The sequence below is a fragment of the Taudactylus pleione genome, unplaced genomic scaffold, assembly GCF_031769625.1.
Source record: "Taudactylus pleione unplaced genomic scaffold, aTauple2 ptg000248l, whole genome shotgun sequence".
In the NCBI taxonomy this organism is placed as follows: Eukaryota; Metazoa; Chordata; class Amphibia; order Anura; family Myobatrachidae; genus Taudactylus; species Taudactylus pleione.
Genome location: NW_028284650.1, coordinates 995173 through 1020936, shown reverse-complemented (window position 1 = coordinate 1020936; position 25764 = coordinate 995173). Strand labels below are relative to the sequence as shown.

Below are 25764 nucleotides of genomic sequence, written 5' to 3'. Positions count from 1 at the left end.
TGCAGGTGACATCTGTGAGCAGGATAGGGTCAGTGTAAGGTGACATCTGTGAGCAGGATCAGTCTAAAGCTGGCCACACATCTAAAGATTATCTGTCCAACCAGCCAACTAGTTGATTGGTTGGAATGAAAATCTGGTAACGTATGGGAGTAAATAATGATCAGCAATTTGCTCCTAAATGCCAGAAACAGATGAAAATGGTCGTTCAGACAAGTTTGTTAAATGTTTGATCTAAACAATTTGTTCAAACAATAGTTTTTGTCTATTTTCCGGCGTTTGGGAGCAAATTTCTGATTGTCATTTGCTTTCATACCTTCCCAGGTTTTCATTCCAACCAATCAACTAGTTGGCTGGTTGGACAGATGATCTTTAGATGTGTGGCCAGCTTAAGGTGACATCTGTGAGCAGGATAAGGTCAGTGTAAGGTGACATCTATGAGCAGGATAGGGGGTGAAGGTGGCACATCTGTGACCAGGATAATATCAATGTAAAGTTAATGTGGACACATCTGTTAGCTGGATAAGGTCAGTATAAGGTGTGGAGAGAACAGTAAAATTAGTTGGATAATACCTGGGAGCACAGATAAGAGGAGGTGAACAAATAGTGCCCAGTATGTGTTTTTGAAAGGAAGATGCAGGTAAGGGAGTAGTAATTGGAGAAGGGCACGTAGGAGGTGGTGAATTGATTAACAGGACTAAACAAGATGCTGCAGTAAAGTTTACATGAACAGATAGTAGACATAGATTCACTACACAAACTCACCAGTGCTATAATCACACAGACTCTCTGCACACTGCACCATAATCACACAGGCTCCACTATGCATACCGCACTCATCAGTGTTATCACACAGGCTCCACTATGCATACAGCATTCACCAGTGCTATAATCACACAGGCTCCACTATGCATACCGCACTCACCAGTGCCATCATCACACAGGCTCACTAGTGCTATAATCACACAGGCTCCACTGTGCATACAGCACTCACCAGCGCTATGTCTTGATGACTGGGATCCAGCACTTTCAGGACTACTCGTAGATCATTGGAGTTATTGTTCAGCTCACTGGACTCGTTATCTGAATCAGACTCGCCACCCCCACTCACCATGAGAACTCCTTCATAGATATTCGATCTGGTCCCCTGACCCAAGTGGGATTTCTGTGAAGCGGATACAGATTATTTCTGAGCATGACCAGAAGTCTGGTGACAGGTGTGTTATTAGGGCTGGGGAATAGGAAGTGCTGGCACTGATAGACTGCAAGCTCCTTAAGGTAGACCCCTCTCTTATGGGTTTGGATCTGTCACCCTTATTGTAATAATGCCATGGATGTACTTTTGTGTGATAGCATTTGATCATCTCGTACATCCTATGGCGACAAGCAATACTTTAGAAAAGGCCAAAGATAACTGGTGGTGTGATATTAAACCCCTCATCACACTGTAAGTTGACATTGTTGAGTGTGATATTCGACAGGATAAAAAGGGAGCTATAATGACACCTGTCCCCGGGTAAACAATGCAGAGTGAAAAGAGTGCCGGTATAGATATTACGGATGCCACAATAATGCTCGCTTTGAACACAGACCTGTGAGATCTCATGCTTGCGGATCTGGTGGAAGCTAAGTTGACTCAAGTTCAGATTTCGGGACACTGAGCCCTCTTTGCTGTTTTTCCCTTTCCGGCAGATGGTTAAGTTGGAAACTTCTGAAATGGAACAAGAAGTGGTTCAGTTACACACATTTGTTTGGCACTAGATACAAATAAGTTCTGTATAGTGATAGCTCTGATATCATCACATCAGTGCTGACTAGGAATAAAGATTGCATCCACTACTGTACATTATTACTCCAACCAGGAGGCTTCTTGGGCTACAGCCACCTATAGCACTGCTTGGTGACTTCTATTATACACACAAACGGCAGCAGTGAGCGCCTCATTCCATATGTAACAAACACGTTATGTTATTATACTGAATATGTGTATACATTTATTTAAACAACGGATAACTTGAGAGTTCATCAGGGAAACTTGTGACCTATATGTTAACATAATCCTACTGCAAGTCATAATGGAATTTAGACGGCATTTCTGTGGCCTATGTAAAAGCACTGAGTTTATGTCCTTGTGACTATATACTGTATAGTCACATAACTGCTAATAGACACCTGATATCCATATCATTTACACTAGGGAGCGCATTATCTCACATATACAGAGACATAGCATTTGTGATACACGTTTACTGAGACAGGCAACACCAAGAACGATGTACTACAAATCTGACTGCCTGTCACCGTCATCCGTTACAATGGACTGATCATACTAACAGCAATTGTTGGTAGTTGACTGCAGAACAGACAGGGTAATTAAATGATGAGGGAAAGAGGTAACGAAGACTTTGCATTTCTAGTGGGAGCGTGCATAAGGGTGACATAAGACGCACAGTCTGGACAGTTAGATCCTTATACAATGCACCACATCCAAAAAAGTGCAGCACTGGTGTCTTGGAGTTGCCCGGCCACATGGATGACACCCCAATAACTCTTGCAAAAAGTAAAAAAAATATCACAAGGGAAAACAACATAGGCACTTCAAAAGGGGCACCCTGCACGAAAATCAGAGCAAGGGTCAGGTTCCATGGTGGTAAAGGACGTTCATTGTGAAGCCACTCAGCTGCAGGAAGCTGGCACGGATAAACCACCGACAACAGAAATCAGTACTTTTGAGAGAATTTCCAGCCCCCTATATAGGAAAAGCAACAACAAGAGGTAAAAGACAAAACAAGTCAGGTAGAACATGCCTTTCTTTGCGAAAGGTAGGATTGTTAAAAATTAATCCCTCAGGTAGCTAGGGAAAGCAGAAACCAGAGTGCCCACAGTATAGCGCGAGTAATAGGGTAAACAATTATGATGGCTTTGAGTGGCATCCATTAAAGCAAGTTCCATCAGGTCCCGTCAAAGTAGCAGCTCTGAGAAAGAAGGTCTAGCAGAAGGGAAGATACAAAGGTTAACTGAACAAGAGAAGATAACCAGATCTGCTTACTAGGACTATATGGTCCACTAGGGGGAGATGGACACTGCCTGCACTTCTCCTGTTCTGAAGTAACCACAGTGCACAGGTCTAACTAGTAACATGACCTTCCATAGGATTGGAGGAATTAGTGGGAGCTTGGGGGATGAACCACAAAGTACATTAGCCAAGGAATGACATACATATGTATTGATGATCTTCATGCTGTCAACAGTCAATAGGTCAACAGCATTATATTGATGGGACAATGGCAACACTTATGTTATTTAAAGCATTGTAACTGTATAGGCATTATAACTTCTAAACATGATGCTTTACAATCATGTTCAAAGTTATAATTGCTGATAAACCAACTACTACCCAATGGAACTGGTAGAAAATCCACGATACGTGCCCCCTACTGTTTTCTGAAGAACCCAGACATTGAGAAAATCATGCAAAATGTAAAGGATGGAAGGACCAAATCACCTGCACCTGAAGTGTCTCAGCTGTGTCTGAGATAGAAGTCATAAAAGATCTTAACCTCTCTCATGGATTTGGGCTGCGAGTGCAGTCCTGATGTTTCACATTACCCATTGCTGCAGCAGTGTTTGTCTGACCTTAAAGACCTGATATATGGTCTCGAGTTCCAGGAGACTGTCCAGCAAGATGGACTCCATGAGTGCGTATATGAAGCAAAACCACCCAGGATACTGTAATTTATCATGCTACAATGGAACAGACGAGCGTGTTCCCGTTATCAGAATGGATTGATCTATCCAACTCCTTGGAGAAGCAACCAACCTGTGAGTTAGACAGATGGGCTCATAAGATGCCACGAGACAAGACAGTGTATTTTGAATAGCATGTGAATTATACACATGGCACCACTTCCATGGGTAAATCATAGTCACCATCAGTGGCGGCTCCAGAGGTGGGGCTGCAGCACAGTTCAAAATTCAAATAGGGGAGTCACACCAACTGCCAGTGAGTCCCAGCCAGTGATGTTTGGCTTTGTTTGAAATGAGTTGGTGTGGCTCCCCTATTTAAATTTTGAACTGTGCTGGAGCCACACCTTTGGAGCTGCCACTGGTCACCATTGATCTCACGTAAGTATCAGAGGTTGGTGTGCATGTCCTCCCAAAGGTAAGCATCTCTGATATACAGGGATGCTAGTAACTCTACTTATGTTATGACCAACTCCATTTTGAATTGTTCCCGCAGAAGGAATTTGTTGTTGAGGATAAAAAAAGAGCCATCCCCTTTTGTATTAGGAAGAGAATAAAATAAAAATTGAACCTCACTGACGATTCAGGACAAGGCAGAAGACCACAGACTCTAGCACCTGACTGTTCAAGTATAAAGCATTCTTGAACTTTTGGGAACGTACAAGAGGCAAGAACACTGGAACGAGCTCCGGAAAGCATGAATGAGAACAGAGAGTTCCCAGGGGACAACCATGAAATGCAAAACTGGAGTAGGTGAGCACCAATCAATTCAGCATACTCATCAGGACATCTTAGGTGTGATTTGCTTTGATTGTCGTTTTAAACTTCTGGCTTAAAAGAGTCGAGAAGTGGTGGCTTGCTTACTTAAGTTGCCTCTCAGTGTCTTTTAGTTTTAAAGTAAAAAATTACTTTTTTGTGGGGTTTCCATGGGCCACAGAGTGTGTCCCGATAACTGTATGGTGCCGGAGAAAAAGGAGCTCATGTAATAGAATGTAACCCTTTTTGGCTGATTCTGAGGAAGGAAAGAACTCTTCCTGCCATGAGCATCTTTAACCATCTTTACCAATTCAGTCTGAGGAAGGTATTCTCTGAAAAAGGCAGCACAGACAAGCATCATCTGTCAATCATTTGAGACACCATCAAATTAGCCAAGGATCTGGCCGCTTTCTCCATGTAGGATGATACGTCCGAAGCTCCATCTGGTGTGTGCTTCCTAAGTAAAAGACATTTTAGCCACACAAGCAGCTGTGAAGGATGACTTTAGCACAAAAGCAGGAGGTGGGAAACAGCCATTTCAGAGGACAATCTAACCCTGAGCCTCTGGGGTTTTTCAGCGCTGTGTAAGGAATAATAAGGGTTATGGTAGACTTACCTTGGTTAAGTTTTTTTCTTCAAAGTCCATAGGGTCCACAGGGATACCATGGTAATAATGTGGGTGGAGTGATCCAGGCACCAAACAGTTAAGCTTTTAGCTCCCAGGATGCCCCAGGTCCTCCTCCACGTATGCCCCGCCCCTGGCCACAGGCATTCAGTTTTGTAAACAAGCCCAAGAAAGGAGAAGGAAAGAGGAGAAGGAAGAACAATCGTACACCAGAAAACTCTAACATAGATAAAGAGGGAATCCATGACAGAAAGAAAAATTACCCAATGCAGCCAGGTGCGTCCGGGTGAATGCCCTGTGGACCATATGGACTTCGAAGTAAAGAGTTAACAAAGGTAAGACTACCATAACTTTTATTTTCTTCTTCAGGATCCATAGGGATCCACAGGGATACCATGGGGATGTCCTAAAGCAGTTCCCTAAGGGTGGGGACGCTCCTGATCAGAAAGGAGAACCTGCCACCCAAAGGAAGAATCCTGAGAGACAAAAGTATCAAAGGTGTAGGAACCTAAGAAAAGTGTGGACAGAAGACCACGTGGCTACCTTGCACAATTGCTCAGCAGAGGCATCATGATGAAACGCCAAAAATGGTCCCACAGACCGGGTAGAATGTGCTGTCGCCGTGATTGGAACAAGAATATCAGCCTGCATGTAAGCCTGAGAGATCGTCATACATAACCATCAAGCCAGAGTCTGTTTGTTAGCTGGCCAACCTCATTTGTGAAAACCATATAACACAAAAAGAGCGTCTGATTTTCTAAAAGTTTGTACGATCCACATAGATACGGAGAGCACGAACCACATCTAGGGAGGCTTCACCTACAGAAAGGTCTGAAGACTGAAAAACGAACCACAATCTCTTCAATCACATGAAAACGGGACACTACCTGCAGTAACGGGACACTACCTGCAGTAACAGATCCGGACATAGAGGAAGAGGAAACGGAATGTCTATGGATAGATTCCGTATGCCGGTGAACCAATGGCGTCTGGGCCAAGCAGGAGCTACTAGTATCACTGTTCCACCTTCCTGCTTGAATTTCCTGAGGACGCTTTGGAGGGAAATTGGAGGAAAGAAATACGCCAGCTTTAAGTCCCATCTCACTGCCAGTGCGTCTACGAATGCGGCTGAGGGGTCTCTGTTCATGGACCCGTACCTGAGGACCCTGTGATTGTGACGCGAGGCCATGAGGTCTACGTCTGGTAGGCCCCATTTGTTCACCAGGAGTTGAAAATCCCCCGGGTGGAGAGCCCATTCTCAGGTGTGTATGTCCTGATGACTTTGGAAATCCGCTTCCCTGTTGAGGACTCCCGGGATGAATATTGCAGAGATAGTCGGAAGATGACGTTCTGCCCAGATCAGAATGTTTGTCACTTCCCACATGGCTGCGTGACTGTGTGCCTCCCTGACGACTGAGATAGACTACTGTGGTCGCATTGTCGTGACTGGATCTGGACCGGCCTGCCCTGGAGCAGGTCCTGTGCAATGACAAGTGCTCTGTATACTGCTCGAAACTCCAGAACGTTTATGGGCAGATGACTTTCCTGATCTGTCCATCTTCCCAGAAAGGTATGATGGCCCTGTCCATCTTCCCTGAAAGGCGGCTGTCACCACCCCCCATCAGCGAAGACTGGCGTCCGTGGTGAGAAGCACCCTATTTGGAATCCAGAATGGAAGACCTTTGTCCTAGATGATCTTTTTGTAGCCACCACAAGAGAGAGACGAACCTCCGGAGTTAGAAGGACCGTATTAGGTTATACTGTCCATTCCAATGGGAGAGAATCAATTGCTGCAAAGGTCTGAAGTGGAACTGAACATATTCCACCATGTCGAAGGTGGATACCATTGACCCAAAAACCTGAATCGCTGATTGATCAATTTGCGTACTCGCAATGATGGGGCCGCAATCTTGTCTCTTGGCAGAAACAACATTTGTGCATGAGAATCCAGAATTTTCCCCAGATGTACCATCCGCTGTGTTGGAGAAAGAGAGGATGCCGTGCGTCTGTAGACAGACAACGGTCAGTTGAAGATGGTGTTGTAAAACAGCTGGAGACTGTGCCAATATCAGAAGGTCGTCCAGGAATAGAAGCTGTCATAACCACCATTATTTTGGTGAAGACCCGAGGGGCCGTTTATAGACCAAAAGGGCAGGGCCTGAAATTGGTAATGTTGTTGCAGGACAGCAAACCGTAGAAATTATTGGTGGGATGGCGTAATAGGTACATGCAGATACGCATCCTGAATGTCCAGGGAAGCCATAAAATCCTCAGGTTCCATTGCCAAAATAATTGATCGAAGAGTCTCCATACGGAACTTGGGAACACAGATAAACTTGTTGAGGGTTTTCAAATTTACAATATGGTGATGAGACCCATTTGGTTTCTGAACCAACAACAGATTGGAATAACCCCTTCCATGTTGAACCAAAGGAACTGGGTTCTCCTTTGCAAAAAGGTGGTATTTACCAGCTGGTGTCTTATGAATCACAGTCCTTTACGCGTTTCTCCGCTTGTGTAGTTTGTCAGCAGCTTCCTTCTGAGGAAGCCGCTGACGAGGAGAATCGTGAGTAATAAACTTGATTAAAGGCAGTGGATGGCTTTTATTGGAAACTTGAGAGAGAGGATCCTCTAATCTTGACGTTTGCTATGCTTCCTATCTAACTATGCATGCATGCTAAAGACGCTGAACAAATGCTAGGAACTTTCTGCATGGCTTTATATACATACTAACCAAGATCTGAAAATATCTCTGTTTCTGCCAAACAAACTGCTTTCTCCTTGCTTGCTTAAAGACTCGAAGTTTACCTTACCATCGGCAATAATAATTTCAGCTGACTGCTTTATGAATATGCTTGACTGATCATATGCTATAGAAACTGAACTATTTAAAAATAATCACAAGCTGTCCTCAGTTCCAACTTCAGCTGACTTTTACATCTTATTTGTCATGTACTAGTGAAAATGGATTCATAACAGTTATAGGAGAGGAATGCATGAATGTCCTTATTTAGGATGAAAAAGGGTTCACTAAGTACTTAGACTTGAACTTATATTAGATCTAAAATATGACATATATTTATTATTATTGCCGCACGTGTATATCCTATTGATGTATTAATAATCCTAATATGTTAGTGGTCACACGTGCCGGTGTATTAGATTAGACTTTTTACAAAATAATATATACAACATTTCTTATAAATTAGCGCTGTCTATGTTCTTTTCGCACTGTATACCTGACCCGTGGGAGAGGTATACAGGGAGACCAAGGAAAACCCCCATACACCTGTAACAGAGAGATGAGGAGAATAAACAGTGATAGTTATAACTGACAGTCAGAAATAAAAGGCAGTATCAACACAGCAGCTAGCACACAGTCACATACAATGCATATGTAAATTAGTTGCAATGGACCCTGAATCAACTACTCAAACTTGGTAGGCTATAGAGCACTATATACCTGACACGAAGGAGAAATACACAGGGAGACTGACCCAAACTCTCCTGAGACCAAACAGCTTCAGTAGAGCACAGATAGTGGACTGTGAGTGTCTCATATACACGGGGAGGGTAAGAGGAGCAACCCAGACGCGGGAAAACCTTTGATGGATCTGCGTCTGGGTGAGGAGCTGCCGGGGGAGAGCCTACCTCCCCTAAGCTACGTCAACTGGCCGGGTACGCTGGCCTCATGGCAGCAGAAGTGTCTGGGGCATCCAGAGTGCTGAAAGCTTAACGGTTTGGTGCCTGGATCACTCCAACAACATTATCCCCATGGTATCCCTGTGGATCCCTATGGACCCTGAAGAACAAAGTATAGTTATAAAGCCTAAGGGTCCATAGCGCTTCTGGAGGACAGCAAAGACTAGGAGTCGGGCTGGTCTAATGTCGAGTCAGGGATCAGTTCTAGATCTTCAAGTCCCCGTGGACCTTGTTACCTGCTGCACATCGGACTGGCTGGCACAGGAGTCAACAGTGTGTCTCAGTGTCCGGGGTATCCCTCCAAAAGAATCAATGACTTTGTATCTCCTTTAGGGTAGTGTTATTTTTTGTTTTGTTTTGTTTGCAGCGCCTTGCCGTCTACGACTAAAATGTAACTCACTTTCTGCACCTCCCAAAAGTCAAAGGTAGTAATTAATAATCATAGAACTGAGATCATGTGACCAGGCGTTACACAAGAACGCCTGTTTATTTTTGAAAGGTTAACAATGTTATATAAGCTCAATTTTGCACATATAACCCCTATATGAGGTTATATACATTCTCTAGTGTGGTATATATAGCACTTACTATATCTGTGCTGGGGCTCCTGTCATTTTTAGGGGTGTCAGTCAGAGAGAGTACACTGTCTACCCCCACCACCACAAGGAGCCAGCGTAGTTGGTTTTACATTGAGTAGCGTGAACAAGAGGATACATGGATGCGAGTCAGCCATAAATAGAAAACAATGCAACCAGCACATGGAAGATGGCAGGAGCTGTAGGATAGGTTTGTGCTATATACACATTACTGGAGAGTATATGCACCAACTGCTTACAGACAAAAGAAGGTTATAGCTGTAACATAATTCCTTTGGTTGTACATTGATTCTATAATCTCAATGTTAGCAGGATATAATAATAAATCAGAGCAGTGCCTGTACCTCCAGACTTTGGCAGGATACACTGCTTCACGTGGAAGACCTCCTGCCCAGATTTCAGGGTGCAGCCCCGCAGGTTCTCCGTTAGTTCTTTGATGCTGGGAAACCCTCGGTCCCACTGCTCCAGTGTATACAAATTGCCCACCTTATCTATCCTGAACTGCTTGTAGCTGCAGCCTTTACTCTGTGGAACAATAGAACAGAAACTAGGAAGTTCTAGTGAAATGCAAAAGAAATCAATAATTCAGCTCTAAACAGAGGATGACATTTACCCATAATGAACACCTATTCATTCTACATGTTTAGCTCATTTTAAAAATGAAGATAAAAAGTCCCAACTGGGGGAGTTCTCATGCTTCGTACCAGTGAATAATCCAGCTAGATCTAATGTGGAAGAGACGGGGCGCAGAAAGGAATTACAGTCCAGTTCTGATAGCAGGCATGCCTCCACAAAGGTTTATGTCTTTACAGCAACAGTCCAATAAAGTCAGCAAATGACACAAAGATTTAGAGACTGTATAATAACTTTACATGACAATCCACACCACCAGTTAACCCATCACCGACCTGGTTTACTCCTTTCACAGTCATGATGAGTCTGTCATAGTTAAAAGCGCTCCAGCGGATAATGTACAACCCATCCGTCTGCTCTTCCCGCTTCAGCTTCTGTACCACGTACTGCTCCCTGCAGGATAACAGGTGTCATGGCTATAAAGGGACAGTATTACAGAGACCAGAAGTGATGCTACTAGCTCTAATGACAAAACAGGATGGGTGACTAGTCATACACACGCACTAACATAAGCAGGAACTGCACATACAGGGCCTTAGGCGGGACACATCCGCAGCAGCCTACGTACTTCCTTATGTTAATGCCAGAATCTACTAAAAATCCACTTGTCTGCACACTCCCCCACCCCAGGCTACGATGGAGCACGGAAGCCGGCAAACATGCCCATAACACTACCACAAGACAGAAGAGTTCTGTGCGCTCGCATGGTCACCACCCACTTACACCTATTTCACGGTTAGTGTGCTTCGACAACAGACAGATCGAACAGCGAACTAGCGAACTTCACCCCTGTGCATTATCGGATCTGGCACAAGGATTGAATGTAGGCTCGGCTTGTCACATAATGTTTGGGATATGAGAGAGGGAGAATTGTGTTTCCACTTCAGTGTCAACAATACGAGGGAAGGAGAGAGGGGGAGGGAGGGAGAGAGGGAGAGGTATACTGTGCACGTACTGTAGGGGCCCATGAATCCCATTTAGGACACTCATCACTAAGCGTGGCGGGGCCACTTCATGACACAGGTAGTGGTTGGAATCAGTCGTGAGCCTGAAATATCCATCCACCAGCGCTACAAAAGACAAAGCCTCTTCATATGATGGCAGGACTATCTCCTGTAGAAGACAGAGAAGACATAGGCTTATGGCAGGCAATGAAAGTAAAACAAAATAAGGCAAGAAGCAAGTCAGGTGCAAAAACTGAACCAGCAGGCAGGGTTTATAGAGGGAGATGGGGCAAAAGTAAGCAAAGGAAGAGATGGGAATAAGAATGTAGAAGGGGGGGGGCAATAAGAAAATAGATCAGAATGAAAAGACCTGGGTACAAAGGAGGGAGATTAGGGGTAAGCGAAGGAGAAGAGTAAGTGAGATGGGAAAAAGCAAGTTGGGGGAAAAAAGACAGAGCTGAAGAGGGGAGAAACAGAGTGAAATTGGAGAAGAGCTAAAGAGTAGACAGAGGGAGAAGGGGGAGGGGGGGCAGTAAGAGGAGAGACAGAGGGAGAAGGGGGAAGAAACAGTGAGAGGAGGGTGAGAAGGAAAAGAAGAGGGAAGAGGCAGTGAGAGGAGAGCGAAAGATGGGAGAAGGGGGAAGAGGCAGTGAGAGGAGAGATTTTATAGAAAACAATATTGATGGTAAGTGCGCAATAAAATCAGGGATGCAGCAAGGGTGAAAATACAATCGGGTAAACACCCACTACTCAAAAGATCATACACAATAGAAAAAAGCGCTAGGAGGTGAAATACACCTTTTTTCTATAATGAGAGGAGAGAGAAAGATAGGAGAAGGGGGAAGAGGCAGTGAGAGGAGAGAGAAAGATAGGAGAAGGGGGAAGAGGCAGTGAGAGGAGAGAGAAAGATAGGAGAAGGGGGAAGAGGCAGTGAGAGGAGAGAGAAAGATAGGAGAAGGGGGAAGAGGTAGTGAGAGGAGAGAGAAAGATAGGAGAAGGGGGAAGAGGTAGTGAGAGGAGAGAGAAAGATAGGAGAAGGGGGAAGAGGCAGTGAGAGGAGAGAGAAAGATAGGAGAAGGGGGAAGAGGCAGTGAGAGGAGTGAGAAAGATAGGAGAAGGGGGAAGAGGCAGTGAGAGGAGTGAGAAAGATAGGAGAAGGGGGAATAGGCAGTGGGAGGAGAGAGAAAGATAGGAGAAGGGGGAAGAGGCAGTGAGAGGAGAGAGAAAGATAGGAGAAGGGGGAAGAGGCAGTGAGAGGAGAAAGAAAGATAGGATAAGGGGGAAGAGGCAGTGAGAGGAGAAAGAAAGATAGGAGAAGGGGGAAAAGGCAGTGAGAGGAGAAAGAAAGGGAACATGAGGAAGAGACAGATGGAGCAAGGTGTGTGAGTAGGGGGAAGGGAGGTTTAAAAAAGAAGAAGAAGAGCAGGGAGGAGTGGATGATGGAATGTAATAACCACGCACCAGGCAGCGGTTGTCCTGGCAGTTGATGCTGACTTTACTCTTGCTGATAACAATATGAGTGATATCCTGGAAATCACAGAACTGCTCCCATTTCTGGTCACTTGCTTCCGCCCCAAGCACTGACTTTCCGGCCTTCTGTCCTTTCACGCGGCTTTTCTTGCTGAAGTAGTTTCTTGGATTGCCGCTTCCTGACCGTTCCTAAAGCACAAACCAACCTTACTTAGCAGGATGTAACGTTTTTGCACATTAAACATACGTTATTTTCATATACTGGTAATTATTTAGGAGTTTTCATTTTGTACACAATTCCGCATTTTTCTATCCTTGAATGTGTGCACAGACTTCACTAATATAGAATAGTACAGTAAAATAAAGCAATATAAAACAGGCATTCTACAAGATCTAATAAACTAGAAATATATATTTTGCCAACAAATGCTGGCAAAAGAAAAAGCATCTCATAAGTCGCCACTACGGGACTGATATAAATCAGCATTCACATGTATACACCATCTGCAACACTTTAACTGTTTTACGGGGAGATGTATCAAGCCATGGAGAGAGGTAAAGTGGAGAAGTTGCCCAAAGCAACCAATTAGTTTCTAAATGCCCATCATCTAACAGAGTCTATGAAATGACTGTTCAAAGCTGATAAAGTGGAGAGAGATAAAAGTACCAACCAATCAGCTCCTGTAATTTTTCAAACACAGCCTGTAAAGTGATAGGTAGGAATGGATTGGCTGGTACCTTCTCTCTCTACACTTTATCTCTCTCCAAGGCTTAGTGAATAGATCCCTAAGTGCTATATCAGCCCTGAGACCATTACATTGCGCCGAACGTCTACGGGCTTGCCCAGACCCTGTCGATGGAACTTAAAGGAGCGGTGCCTAAGATCCCTTGGGTCTCTCAGTAAGAATAAGTGAGTTCAATATTGTGGGTATTAGAAGTAACAGCAGTGCAAAAATTGGATTTTTGTACTTCTAATGTATTCTTTTCTGAATCTAGTGGCAGAGAATGGAAGATTGGGGCATATAGTGTGGTGACAATAGTTTGGACGCATTTAAATTTAACTCCAAAAGTTAAGCCCCTCCCCTGCCTGGGACTTCAGTATTTTTCTCCGCCCCAAAGGACATGAAATAGACAGAAAGCAAAGCTTAAGAATTTTGTTCTGCATATTCAATGTAACCTTTCTATACCAATCTCACTGTGGGCCTCCACCCCATCATAGTAGAGCATAGGATGCATTACGTCTAGACTCAATCAATAGAATGCCATCACACAAACAGAAGGGTCCAATCATGTGAGTGGGTGTGGCTTGCACTTAGCTCACCCACCAACTAGCATGCAGAATTGGCAAACATAAATAAGTTGTTCAATGAAAAGCTCACCTCCTGCTTCATAGTCCTGTACATCATTCCCGACACGCCGCAAACCATGACCTGATGTGTGGCAGTCAAGTCCCCGCTCGCACAGTCTGTGTGATCCACGTAGCCCCCATTGATATATAAAGGCAGATTCTCTCCCTCTGTCGGGAGCTGCAATGACAGAGCCCTGAACGCCTCGCAGCCAAATTTTGGAGCCAGATTTTCCAGAGTTGACAGGTATTTGTACATAACGTCCTCCTCGCTCAGCTTGCCAGGGCTCACGGTGTGGAGGTGGAAATGACGGACAAACTTCTTGAAAACGTTCTTGATGCGGAACTTCGTAAGGTAGTTGTTCTGCTGAATCTGCCGGCAAAACGACTTGGGAATGCATTCCTTAAAGCTGTGGAAACCGTCAACATAAGACGCAGGTAACAAGAAAACCCATGTCATGAAAATACAGTGCCACAATTACCTCATTTACTGACTAGGCATTTATAGGAATGGGTTAAAGTGTCTCACCCTGCACAAATATCACAGAAATACAATAACATTTGCAATTAGATTTCAATTAAGAATCTTTTCAGTTTCACAGGGACGGGAGTGCCATGAAATTATATTGCTCACCCCAACGTTACCCAGAAGCACTCAAGTCCCTATAGCATGAGTAACGTGACTAAAGAATTGTTAATGATGTAATGAGATCCAACATTACTACTGATCTCCCAGCTGGTGATTTAAGTACAAATAACCATAGGTAACAAAATGTGGATGAGAAATTCACAGGGGCGAGGTTTGTATTTTATTTTAGGTAATCCAATAAAAAAATGTTTACTTTAATACCAACAGCTATCAAAGAAACGTTTAAAACAGACTTTAAAGTCCCAAATAACTGAATAAAAGCAGCACTTACCTAATATTCTTGCCCACCTCTTCCAAAGACACTTTCTTTTTGATTGCAATGTGTGATAGATGCAACACAGCCATACCCAGGCTCTCATTCTTAAACTTGTGGATGTCAGGCTCAGTGTGAAAGTCCTTCAGTGATACTACATCATTCACAAAGTCAAATTTGCCCTGCAGGAGAGAAAAGAGAAGCCTGGAATCACGGAAGAAGGGGACTAGGAGTAAATTTACTAAAGGTCAATTTTAAAAGATTTTGATCGATTTTAAATCGATGTTGTGTTTCAGGGGCTAAATTGCACATTTACTAACAGACATCTTTTTATATTGATTTTTAAATATTAGTAAATGTGCAATTTAGCCCCTGAAACACAGCATCAACTTAGATTGCTTTAAAAATGGATTCAAATAAACCTTTAGTAAATTGACCCCCCTAGTCTTGGAAAAACAACTGCAGCTCCTATTCACTGAACTATGGGCCTGATTCAGACCCACTCGCGAGCGGCTGTCCGCTCGCAAGTGGGTCGATGTTCTGGACTGAGCATGCGCACGATGGAGGGAGCTCCGTCGTGCGCATGCGCCAGACGCGACGAGCGAAGGAAAGTCCTTCGCTCGTTGTGTCTGATCAAAGGGGGCGTGCTGTCGATGTTGATTGACAGCACGCCCCCTTTGGTAGGCGTGCCGGGGGCGTGCCTCCCTGACGGGGGCGTTCCCACGGGAACGCCTCCCGTCAGAAGCCGGCCCACTGACATCACTAGTGATGTCAGTGGGAGTGATTTTGGCTCTGATAAAGCCAAAATCACTCCGGAGCTTGCGGTTGAAAACCTCAACCGCAGGCTCCGGCTCGCAGTTTCGATGGTCGCGATGGTCACGACCATCGCGGCCATCAAAATGCACGCTCGTATAGCCTGCGGGTGGTGACCCACAGCTATACGAGCGTCCAGGAGGACGCTCCATTTTCATGGAGTCCGGCCCTCATTCAGAGCGTGCGCTCTGCTCAGAGCGTACGGCTCTGAATGAGGGCCTATGTCTCCTATTCACTGAACTATGTATGTAATGTATGCAACACATTTCTATACAAACAGACTATACACGAGGGTGGTTCAGTAAGTAAGGTAACAAGATCTTTCGCCTGTGTAATGTTCTCTATTTCCCACCAGGCCAGAGCAGGTAGATCTCTGCTTCCCCTCACGGCCATTAGACTACACCTCATATCAGTCATACTGTCCCAACATCAGATGTAAGGCGGCGGAGGCTAGCGGAAAACATGGTCAGACATTGATGTGCATTGTGTGATCAGTTTTCTGCATCTAATGGGCGCATCAGCAGCTGAATTGCATCGCCAACTTGTCGAGGTGTAAGGTGATAACATCATGTCACGGAAACCGGTTTGGTTTTGGTGCACTGCCTTTGCTAATGGCAGGACAGATGTTTAGTATGAGCAGCGATCCGGCCAACATAGCACGTCCACCACAGATGACCATTTGTGCCACACTGAAGGTCTGAATCAGGAGGACAGACATATTTGAGTTAAGGATATTACTGACAAACTGAACATCTCAGTGGGTGCTGTGCACAACATGGTTCATGTGAACTGGGGTACAGGAAATAGTGTTCACGCTGGGTAACAGAAGCAACTCGCAGGAGTTCACTAAACCAACAGGATGAGATTGTCTTTCATGCACTTGGCGCGGAACCACAAGTGCAGCGTATTGTTACAGGCGATGAAACAGGTGCATCATGTGACAAAGATGAAGCGAGCATCCATGACATGGAGACACGCACCGTCTCCACCTTTATAAAAATTCAAAACAACTCCATCAACAAAGAAGGTCATGGCGACTGTTTTGGGACCACAACGGCGTGCTTCTTGTTGATTTCCTCACCAAGGGAGACACTGTGAATGCTGTCCGCTATTAAGACACATTGGGCTCGATTCAATTCAGAGCAATGCTGAATAGCCCCGTGAGGGAGCTCCCGAAGCTATTCAATTCACTGCGATGTTTGGGCCGACAGTGGGCAATTAAGTCAGAGAATGCCGGTTCTCACGACTAAAGTGCCGGCCGTGAGGCTGGCAGCGCCACGCTAAGCAAGAAAACAGCCCTGACCTGGCACAGAGTGATTTCTATCTCTTTGGACCATTGAAGAAGCACCTGGGTAGAAGGCAATTCACAACTGGCGGTGAAGTTCAGCAAGCCATCATGTCCTGGCTTCAGGCGCTTGACACCGATTTCTTCTATGCCGGGATAGATGCCTTGGTGTACCGCTGAAACAAATGCTTAGACAAGTATGGGTCTGTACCAAGGCCATACTATTGATTGTACATATATGTACGAGTTAAATAAATTTACGCAAAGAGAGGTCTTGTTACCTTATTTATTGAACCACTGTTGTATATAGAATTGTCAATATTTTAGATTTAATATAAATGTTTTCTATGTTATTGAGCAGCTGTTACACTGTGCACCCAGACTGCAATCCAATTGTTCTGCAAGATTTCTGAACTACTCAGTCTATAAAACCACAGGGACATTAATCGCACAATGTTACGCGGTTTACTAAATGCAGTGCTTTAACTTTTCATGTGGCATCAGAGCTTTTCAGCAAGGGATTTATCTCGGACTGCAAACTTATTTATTTCTGCTGCCCCTGGACATAACACAGAGTTGTTTCCTCCAGATCTGTGCTGTAAGCTCAGGGCACCACAAAAAGGCAAGTTTGCCAGTTGATACCAACACATAGCTAAGAGAAAGCCAGGAAAAAGCTGGATTTTAGTACTTACCTATAAATCCCTTTCTCCGATTCCATAGGGGACACTGGAGACTTCATGACAGTGGGGTACAGACTTGTGCTAAGTGGGAGCTGGCACATTAAATTTTAAAAATGTGACTAGCTCCTCCCCCTCTATACCCCCCTCCAAGCACAGTCTTAGGAAACTGTGCCCGAGGAGAGCTGGAAAAAAACGAAAGAGGAGGAGGTGACACGAGTGCACATAATAAATCACAATACGGAAGTGTAGAAAGGTTGGAATAAACGTAAAACAAGGAAAACCTTAAAAGCAGTCATAACAGATAATGATACAACCATGGCAGGAAGGAACAGCGCAGGGTGGGCGGCCAGTGGCCCTGATTCAGAGCCAGACGCTCTGACAGAGCCCTCGCTCTGAATCAGGGCTGTCCCTCCTTCATTTTGGAGCGGCCTCCTGGCCGCTCGCATAGCTGTGGGTGACCACCCACAGCTATAGCGAGAGGCCAAAATGATGGTCGCGATGGTCAAGACCATCGCGACCATCGAGCTTGCGACGAGACCCTGCGGTAGGGTCTCGCTGCCACAAGCCCAGGAGTGCTTTTGGCTCTACCAGAGCCAAAACCACTCCCACTGGGGCCGGCCCCAGACGGTAGGCGTTCCCATGGGAACGCCTCCGTCTGGGCAGCCACGCCCCCGGCACGCCCACCAAAGGGGGCGTGCTGTCAATCACCATCGACAGCACACCCCCTTTGGTGCGAGACCCTTGACGACTTGGCCGTCGTTATTCGGGTCTCGCGCATGCGCACGACGGAGGCGGCTCCGTCGTGCGCATGCGCACTTGGGCACCATTGACCCGCTTGCAAGCGCTCAGCGCTCACGAGCGGGTCTGAATCAGGCCCAGTGTCCCCTATGGAATCTGAGAAATTGATTCATCGGTAAGTACCAAAATCCTGTTTTCGCCTTCATCCACTAGGGGACACTGGAGACTTCATGACAGTGGGGCTGTCCCAGAGCTCCCATCGCAGGCGGGAGAGCGCTTAGTATCCTACAAAACAGCACGGCCATACTGCGCTGCAGAGGCCGCAAATGTCTCAAATTTGTAAAAGTGAATTAAAGTATGCCGGCCTGACCTAGTGACCGCTCGGCAAAGTAACTGCATGGAAACTACGCGAGCAGCCACCCACGAGGCACTCACTGAGCGAAAGGAGTGCGCTGTAATAGAGACAGGAGGCTCCCTTGAGGAAGCCACATATGCCTGACTGATAGACGATTCCAACGTGCAAGCGTCTGCTTGGAGGCTGGGCAACCAGGACTGGCAGCGTCCTAGTCTTACGTATAGCTGCAGTCCTTTCCACCTAGATCAGAAGAGGTCGAACATCATCTTAAGAATCTTGAAGCCGGTGAATCTTGAGGAAGAACCGGTACAAAAGGTTGGTTGATATGGAAAGCCGAAACCACTTTGGGAAGGAAGTCCATTATCGTACGAGTTCAGCCCTATCTGAATGAAAAACCAAGTATGGAGGACAACAGGATAGAGCCCAAGATCAGACACTGGGCTGGCTGAGGCCAGCGCAAGTAGTACCACCTTCCATGAAATCTATTTTAGCACCACAGTCTCCAGAGGTTCGAACCGAGAAGACTAAAAAAAGGAAAGGACCAGACCCAGATCCCATGGAGCCGTAGGAGGAACAAAGGAAGGCTGTAAACGGACAACCCTCTGTAAAAATGTCTGAACTTCCGGAATTAAGGCCAGCTTCTACTAGAGAGATACAGACAGAGCCGATATTTGAACTCTGAGAGAACCCAGACGTAGACCGGCTGAGAACCTGCTTGTAGAAATAGTAGGAGCTTGGCCAATTTGAAAACTATAGGAGACGACCCCTGCCGTTCACACCATGAAACGTAGGCTTTCCAAATACGGTGGTAGTGGTTTGAAGTAACTTCTTTCCAAGCTCTACTGTAAGCATAGTAGGGATTACCCTGGATGGGATCCCTTTCCAACGTATGATGGCCCTTTCAACAGCCATGCAGTCAAACGTAGCCGCTTTAAGACTGGATAGACTAACGGACCCTATAGTAAAAGAACGTCTCTCAGGAGGTAGGAGCCACGGATCGTAATTCAGTAGAGGACGTAGGTTGGTTGGAATACCAAGCTCTGCAAGGCCAATCCGAAGCCACTAAGAGAACCTTGCACCTCTCCCTTTTTGATGCACTGTAGAAACCGAGGGAGAAGGGGAAAAGGTGGGAACAGATAGACAAATTGGAACCTCCGAGGTGTTGACAGTGCGTCCACTGCCACTGCCTCGGGGTCTCTCATCCTAGAGCAGTACAGAGGTAGTTGATGATTTTGTCTGGACCTCTACCAATGATGTGAAGCACACTTCTGCGCAACTGATTAGCTGCTCTCTTCATAAAATTCCTGGGGCATCACCCTCACCCTGAAAACAAATAAATACACAACAAACTGAATTTTTAGTGGAGCGCTAATCTTATATACGAGGTTGCCTAAATGCTCACAACTCAAATTTTATTATAGATACAGATTTGAAAATTGCGGCAAAATACTTTGAAGTCTTAGTAACAGAAAGACTCTACTCAAAATATTCGCCATCTACCCTCAAACATTTTCTCCACCTCTCTACCTAAGCTGTGAATCCACTTTGGAAATATTCCAGTGGTTTGTGTTTGACCCAGGAATATATGGCGTTTTTAACAACCTTTATGTCTTCAAAATGTTGACCATGGAGACAGTATTTGAGAGGGCCAAACAGATGAAAGTCAGAAGGGGCCAAATCAGGACTGTATGGTGGATGTGGCATTATTGCCCACCCCATTTTGGAAATGGCCGCAGATGTTGCCATCGAAGTGTGAGGTCTGGAATTGTCGTGGTGTAAGAGGACATTTGACAGTGGAATTGTTGAATTTTTTTTGCGGATGGCTTCTTTCAGCTTCTTAAGTGTAATAATGTATCGATCACTGTTGATTGATTGGTTTGGTTCCAAGTAATCGATGAGAATAACAACACCTCTGCAATCCCAGAAGAATGTGGCCATGACTTTGTTTACGGATCGCTGTGATTTAAACTTTTTTAGCCTAGGTGAACTCGGGTGTTTCCATTACTTTGATTGGGCCTTTGTTTCTGGGTCATAAAGGAATACCAAGGTCTCATCTCCTGTAATGACATTTTCCAAAAACATCTCAGGGTTGGCTTCAAAGTTGGTCCAAAGGTCATTGCACACTTCCACCCTCTGGGCCTTATGAACCCTGGTTAATTGCTTTGGAACCCATTTAGCACACAGTTTACGGTATCCCAAATCATTGATTAGTGTTTCTACAGTGCCATGGCTACATTCCAGTTCATCACTGATATCTCTGATGGTCACACAATGGTCTTTCTGAATCATGGCATCAACTTTGTGTCGGTTCTCTGCTGTCACCACGAGGTTTGTCGCACACGGACGATTCTCCTTATTGAAAACGCTTCCTCCACCTTCTGACATTGCTATAGTCAATTGTACGCTCACCATACACTTTTTTCAGTCTTCTGTGGATTTCTGTAGCACTGCAGCCTTCTTTTTCCAGAAATTCAATGACGGCTCTTGCTTTCATCTTGGATACCATGGTATTTCTTGGACTACCTAAACAAAACTACATATATTGGCCCTGATTCAGAGCCGGACGCTCTGACCAGAGTGCTCGCTCTGAATCAGGGCCCACCTCCATTAATATGGAGCGTCCTCCTGGACGCTTGTATAGCTGTGGGTCACCATCCACAGCATATACGAGCGTGCAGGATGATGGTCGCGATGGTCTTGACCATCGCGACCATCGAAACTGCGAGCAAAAGCCTGCGGTTCAGTTTTTCAACCGCAAGGCCAGGAGTGATTTTGGCTCTATCAGAGCCAAAATCACTCCCACTGACATCACTAGTGATGTCAGTGGGGCCGGCTTCAGACGGTAGGCGTTCCCTTGGGAACGCCTCCGTCTGGCAGGCACGCCCCCGGCACGCCCACCAAAGGGGGCGTGCTGTCACTCACCATCGACAGCACGCCCCCTTTGATGAGACACTCGCGCATGCACACGACGGAACTCCCTCCAACGGGGACCATCGACCGACTTGCGAGCGGACAGCCGCTCGCGAGTGGGTCTGAATGAGGGCCATAGTTAGCAGGCATATTAAACTACAAACTGACAAAGTTTCAAATAAATGTTGCGTATTATTTCAGAGTTATGAGCATTTAGGCATTACTTTTTGAATAACCCTCGTATAAAGTCTCTGATAACCGAAATAAACATTCAGATTCTTCAAATAGTCTATCGATAGAGACTATTTGAAAAATCGGAATGTTTATTTTTCGATCAGAGACATTAAATATAAGATTTTGTCTGGACGCCATGAGGTTGACTTGTGGAAGACCCCACCGGTGGACAAGTTGTTGAAACACCTGAGGATGGCGAGCCCATTCGCCTGGGTGCATGTCCTGTTGGCTGAGGTAATCTGCCTCCCAATTGTCGATGCCTGGTATGAAGATTGCCGAAATCGCTACTGCAAACTTTTCTGCCAAGATCAGGATTCGGCTTACTTCTTCCATTGCCGCCCAACTTCGGGTGCCGCCTTGTCGATTTATGTACGCCAACTGAACTCTGACTGCTCGGCCCCGCAACAGGTGATGTGCTACATGAAAAGCATAGAACACTGCCCGTAATTCCAAGATATTTATTGGCAGACTCGCTTCCTGTGAGGTCCAGCGGCCCTGGAAGTGGTGTTCCTGAATCAAAGCCACCCAACCTCTCAGACTCACGTCCGTGGTGGGGAGAGTCCAATCCAAATCTCTTGCCCTCCAATAGGTGCACTGAGTTTAGCCACCAGAGAAGGGAAATCAGAGTTCTGGGACATAATCTCACGCGTTGGTGAAGGAAAAGATGGGATCCTGACCACCGGGAGAGGAGGTCGAGTTCAAACGGTATGGAGTGAAAACGTCTGTAAAGAATCGCCTTGAATTCCGCCACTATCTTTCCCAGAAGTCGAATGCAGACATGCACAGATACCTGACGATGTCGAAGAACCGTCATCACCATCTCCTGAATGGAGTCTGCCTTTTCCTTAGATAGGAAAACCCGCTGACATAGTGTGTCCAGGACCATTCCCAGAAACTGGAGTCTCTCTGTCGGTTGCAGATGAGACTTGGGGAAAATTCAAGATGCATCCGTGACTTACGAGAAGTTTGTGAGTCACAGCGATGTTCAGCAAGAATTGTTCTCTGGAGTGAGCCTTCAGCAGGAGATTGTCCAGGTAAGGGATAATCGTAATCCCTTGTTGCCAAAGGAGACCCATCATCACTTCCATGACCTTCATGAATACCCTGGGGGTTGATGACAGCCCGAAGGGTAAGGCCTGAAACTGGAAATGTGAGTTCCGAAAGGCGAACCTCAGAAACGGCTGATGAGGTGGCCAGATAGGTATGTGAAGGTAGGAGTCCTTGATATATAGAGCTACCATGAATTCAGCTTCCTCCAGCCCTGCAATAACGGTCTGAAGGGATTCCATCTTGAACTTAAATATCCTCGAGTAGGGATTGAGTTCCTTCATGTTCAGAATAGGTCTGACCAAGCCCGACTTTGGAACCACAAACAAAAAACTGGTGTACGTCTGAGACTTGGGAACGTGGACCAAAACCCGCGCAGATAGAAGTTTGTCTATCGCCTCTTGTAATACAACACTCCTGTGGTAGGAAACAGGCAAACCGGTGGTAAAAACCTGTGGGGGAGGCTGAAACTGAAACTTGAGCTTGTATCCGTGGCTGATGAGGTCTCGAACCAAAGCGTCTGTACAAGAATTTATCCATACTTCTCTGAAGTCCCGAAGACGTGCTTACACCCTAGGGTCCCCCAGGTGAGAGGAAAGCCAGTCATGCAGTAGGTTTGTTAGTGGACTTAACCTGCTGTTGAGTAGATGTTGTTGCGGTTCTGCCACGTCCTCTGAAACCACGGGAAGTTGTAGGTCCTCCTCTAAAGCAACCACGGAAACGTCCTGGGGCACAAAACGAGGGTCCAGAGTAAGAACTTCTAGGAGGCGGAGCCGCAGACGGAGGAGAAGTGGATTTACCCCCAGTAGCCTGAGAAATCCATTTATCTAGTACCGCTCCAAATAAGACACTTCCCGTGAAGAGAAGAGCTTCCACAGCTTTGATTCTGCATTCGCTTGACATTTTTTAAGCTAAAGCGATTTTCGTGCTGAAACTGCCAGAGCTGAAGTTCTGGAGGCAAGATTGCAAACTTCTTTGGACGCCTCTCCAAGGTAAGCCGCAGCTTCACCTATATGCTCTGCTAAAGTTCCTCCACCAGTAGCTGGTCTCTCATCCCGTCAGCCAATTGCCTTGGCAATAGCTTTGTTAGTACAGCAGCTTACAATCGCAGGACGCAGAGTCACACCTGCAGCTGTATAAATGGACTCGAGAGTATTCTCTAATCTCCTGTCCGTAGTCTCCTTCAAATACTTGGCTCCAGGAACCGGTAGCGTAGTCTTCTTAGACAAACGCGAGACCGAAGGATCTACCGTAGGAGGAGTCTCACAAGATTTTCTGCTATCTGCAGGAAAAGGATAAGAAGATAATAACCGCAGGGAAATCTGAAATTTTTTATCCGGATGTTCCCAAGCTGAAATCAGAAGAGAATCCAGTTGAAAAATATTGGAAAAGAAGTAGCTTGTCTTTGTTTCTTTACAAAGAAAGACTGCCGTGCAGGACCCTTGTCCTCCTCCTTTATCTGCAATACCTAGTGGATTGCAGAAATTAACGCCTCTATCCCTTCGGACACAAGCTCAGGCAGGCTTCTCCTGGAGCTCTTCAGGCGAATCTCGAACATATTCGTCCTCTTCTAAAACTGGCATATCCTTCTCATCAGAGTTGTCCGACTGGAGGACTGAGGGTAACAGTCTCTTTTTTGAGACCTCTGGAGAGGGTCCCATTGCTGTGGCACGAGAAGGAGCCATGGCTTTTGTGATCCATTTCATCGATTTAGCTAAGGACCGCGCCCATGCCGGTTCCTCTAGAGCAGCTGACCTGGAAGCTTCGCTCTCCTTCCGAGAAGTCTCCAGCTCAGCAGAGAGATGCGACATAACAGATGCAAACTGCACCGACCAAGACGGAGGATCTGACATCCGTGAAGATTGTAGTTCAGAATCACAATTGTCACACAATAGGGAGTTAAAGGACTGCCCCTGTGTAAACTTCTTAGCACACTTTGTGCAGGTAAATGACTGGAGACGCCTTAGAGCCCCTTCCATCCATGGTACATACAAACTCCACAAAAATAACAGTACAGTTTAGTGAAAAAGGTCAACAGGTAGAGACAGATATAGAGAGGCAGGAGAGTAGGGCTTAGATCACACTTGCCCTAAAAGTGCTCCTAGCAGTGCTAAAATACGCTAGGCATTAATAACAAGTAACCACTGAAAGTGAAAGTAGTTACTTTCTGCCATAAATGCTCTCCTGACAAGCCTAAACCCCACTGTTCACTTACAGGATTAGGTCAGGCTATCTGGCTTCATGCAGCAGCTTTTTCTATTGCAGCAGTCAGTGTCCTCCGTATAATGGCCGCCAGCGCTGAGGCCGCTGGGAGGAAGGAGCAGGACTCTGGAGCTAGGCTCCGCTCCCCCCCGTAATGTTGCTTAACCCGAAGATGGAAGCATGCTGTGGGGGGGGAGACCTCACACAGAGATGCCGCTTGGCTGCCCCGGGAGCCAGGCTATACTCATAAAGCTGCCTCTGCTGACGGTGGCGGCTTTACTAGTGGGGGTCCTGTGCTGCACGCAGTGCCATGCGGAACCTCTTTTAAGAGACAGTGGTCTCTATAGTCGGGGACCCCAGGCGAACTGTGAACAGTTGCGAGTGGGTCCCCCCGCCAGATCCAACGATGCAGACAGGCAGTGGCAGCCGCTGCCTGTCCTCTCCTCATTTGTAATCTTCATTACTTCACCGCAGCAGCGCTATTAATAAAACTAAAACAAAACCCTTAGGAGAAGTGTAGAACACTACTAGCTCCCCCCTGGGCACAAATGAAGACTGAGCTTGGAGGGGGGTATAGAGGGGGAGGAGCTAGTCACATTTTTAAAATTTAAAGTGCCAGCTCCCACTTAGCACACGTCTATACCCCACTGTCATGAAGTCTCCAGTGTCCCCTAGTGGATGAAGGAGAAAAAGGGTGTGGCATGACTTGTCAACATTCAGAATGTTGACAATCAATATGTAGACACGTATTAAAGGTTGACATAAAAGTGGCAACATTTAGCATAC

At 45.9% G+C, this 25764-nt stretch overlaps 1 protein-coding gene across 1 annotated transcript in view; it reads right to left on the bottom strand.

Moving 5' to 3' along the window:
• The window catches only part of TYK2 (tyrosine kinase 2), a 73375-nt gene that overhangs the window by 30649 nt on the left and 16962 nt on the right, over positions 1–25764 (bottom strand). Inside the window, exons 5-12 of the mRNA XM_088479859.1 lie at positions 14733–14896; positions 13847–14222; positions 12459–12656; positions 11009–11166; positions 10329–10446; positions 9765–9945; positions 1590–1708; positions 992–1162 (exon numbers count right to left, since the gene is read on the bottom strand). Of these exons, the coding sequence (XP_088335985.1) occupies positions 992–1162; positions 1590–1708; positions 9765–9945; positions 10329–10446; positions 11009–11166; positions 12459–12656; positions 13847–14222; positions 14733–14896 (1485 nt within the window). The remainder of the gene's footprint in view (positions 1–991; positions 1163–1589; positions 1709–9764; positions 9946–10328; positions 10447–11008; positions 11167–12458; positions 12657–13846; positions 14223–14732; positions 14897–25764) is intronic.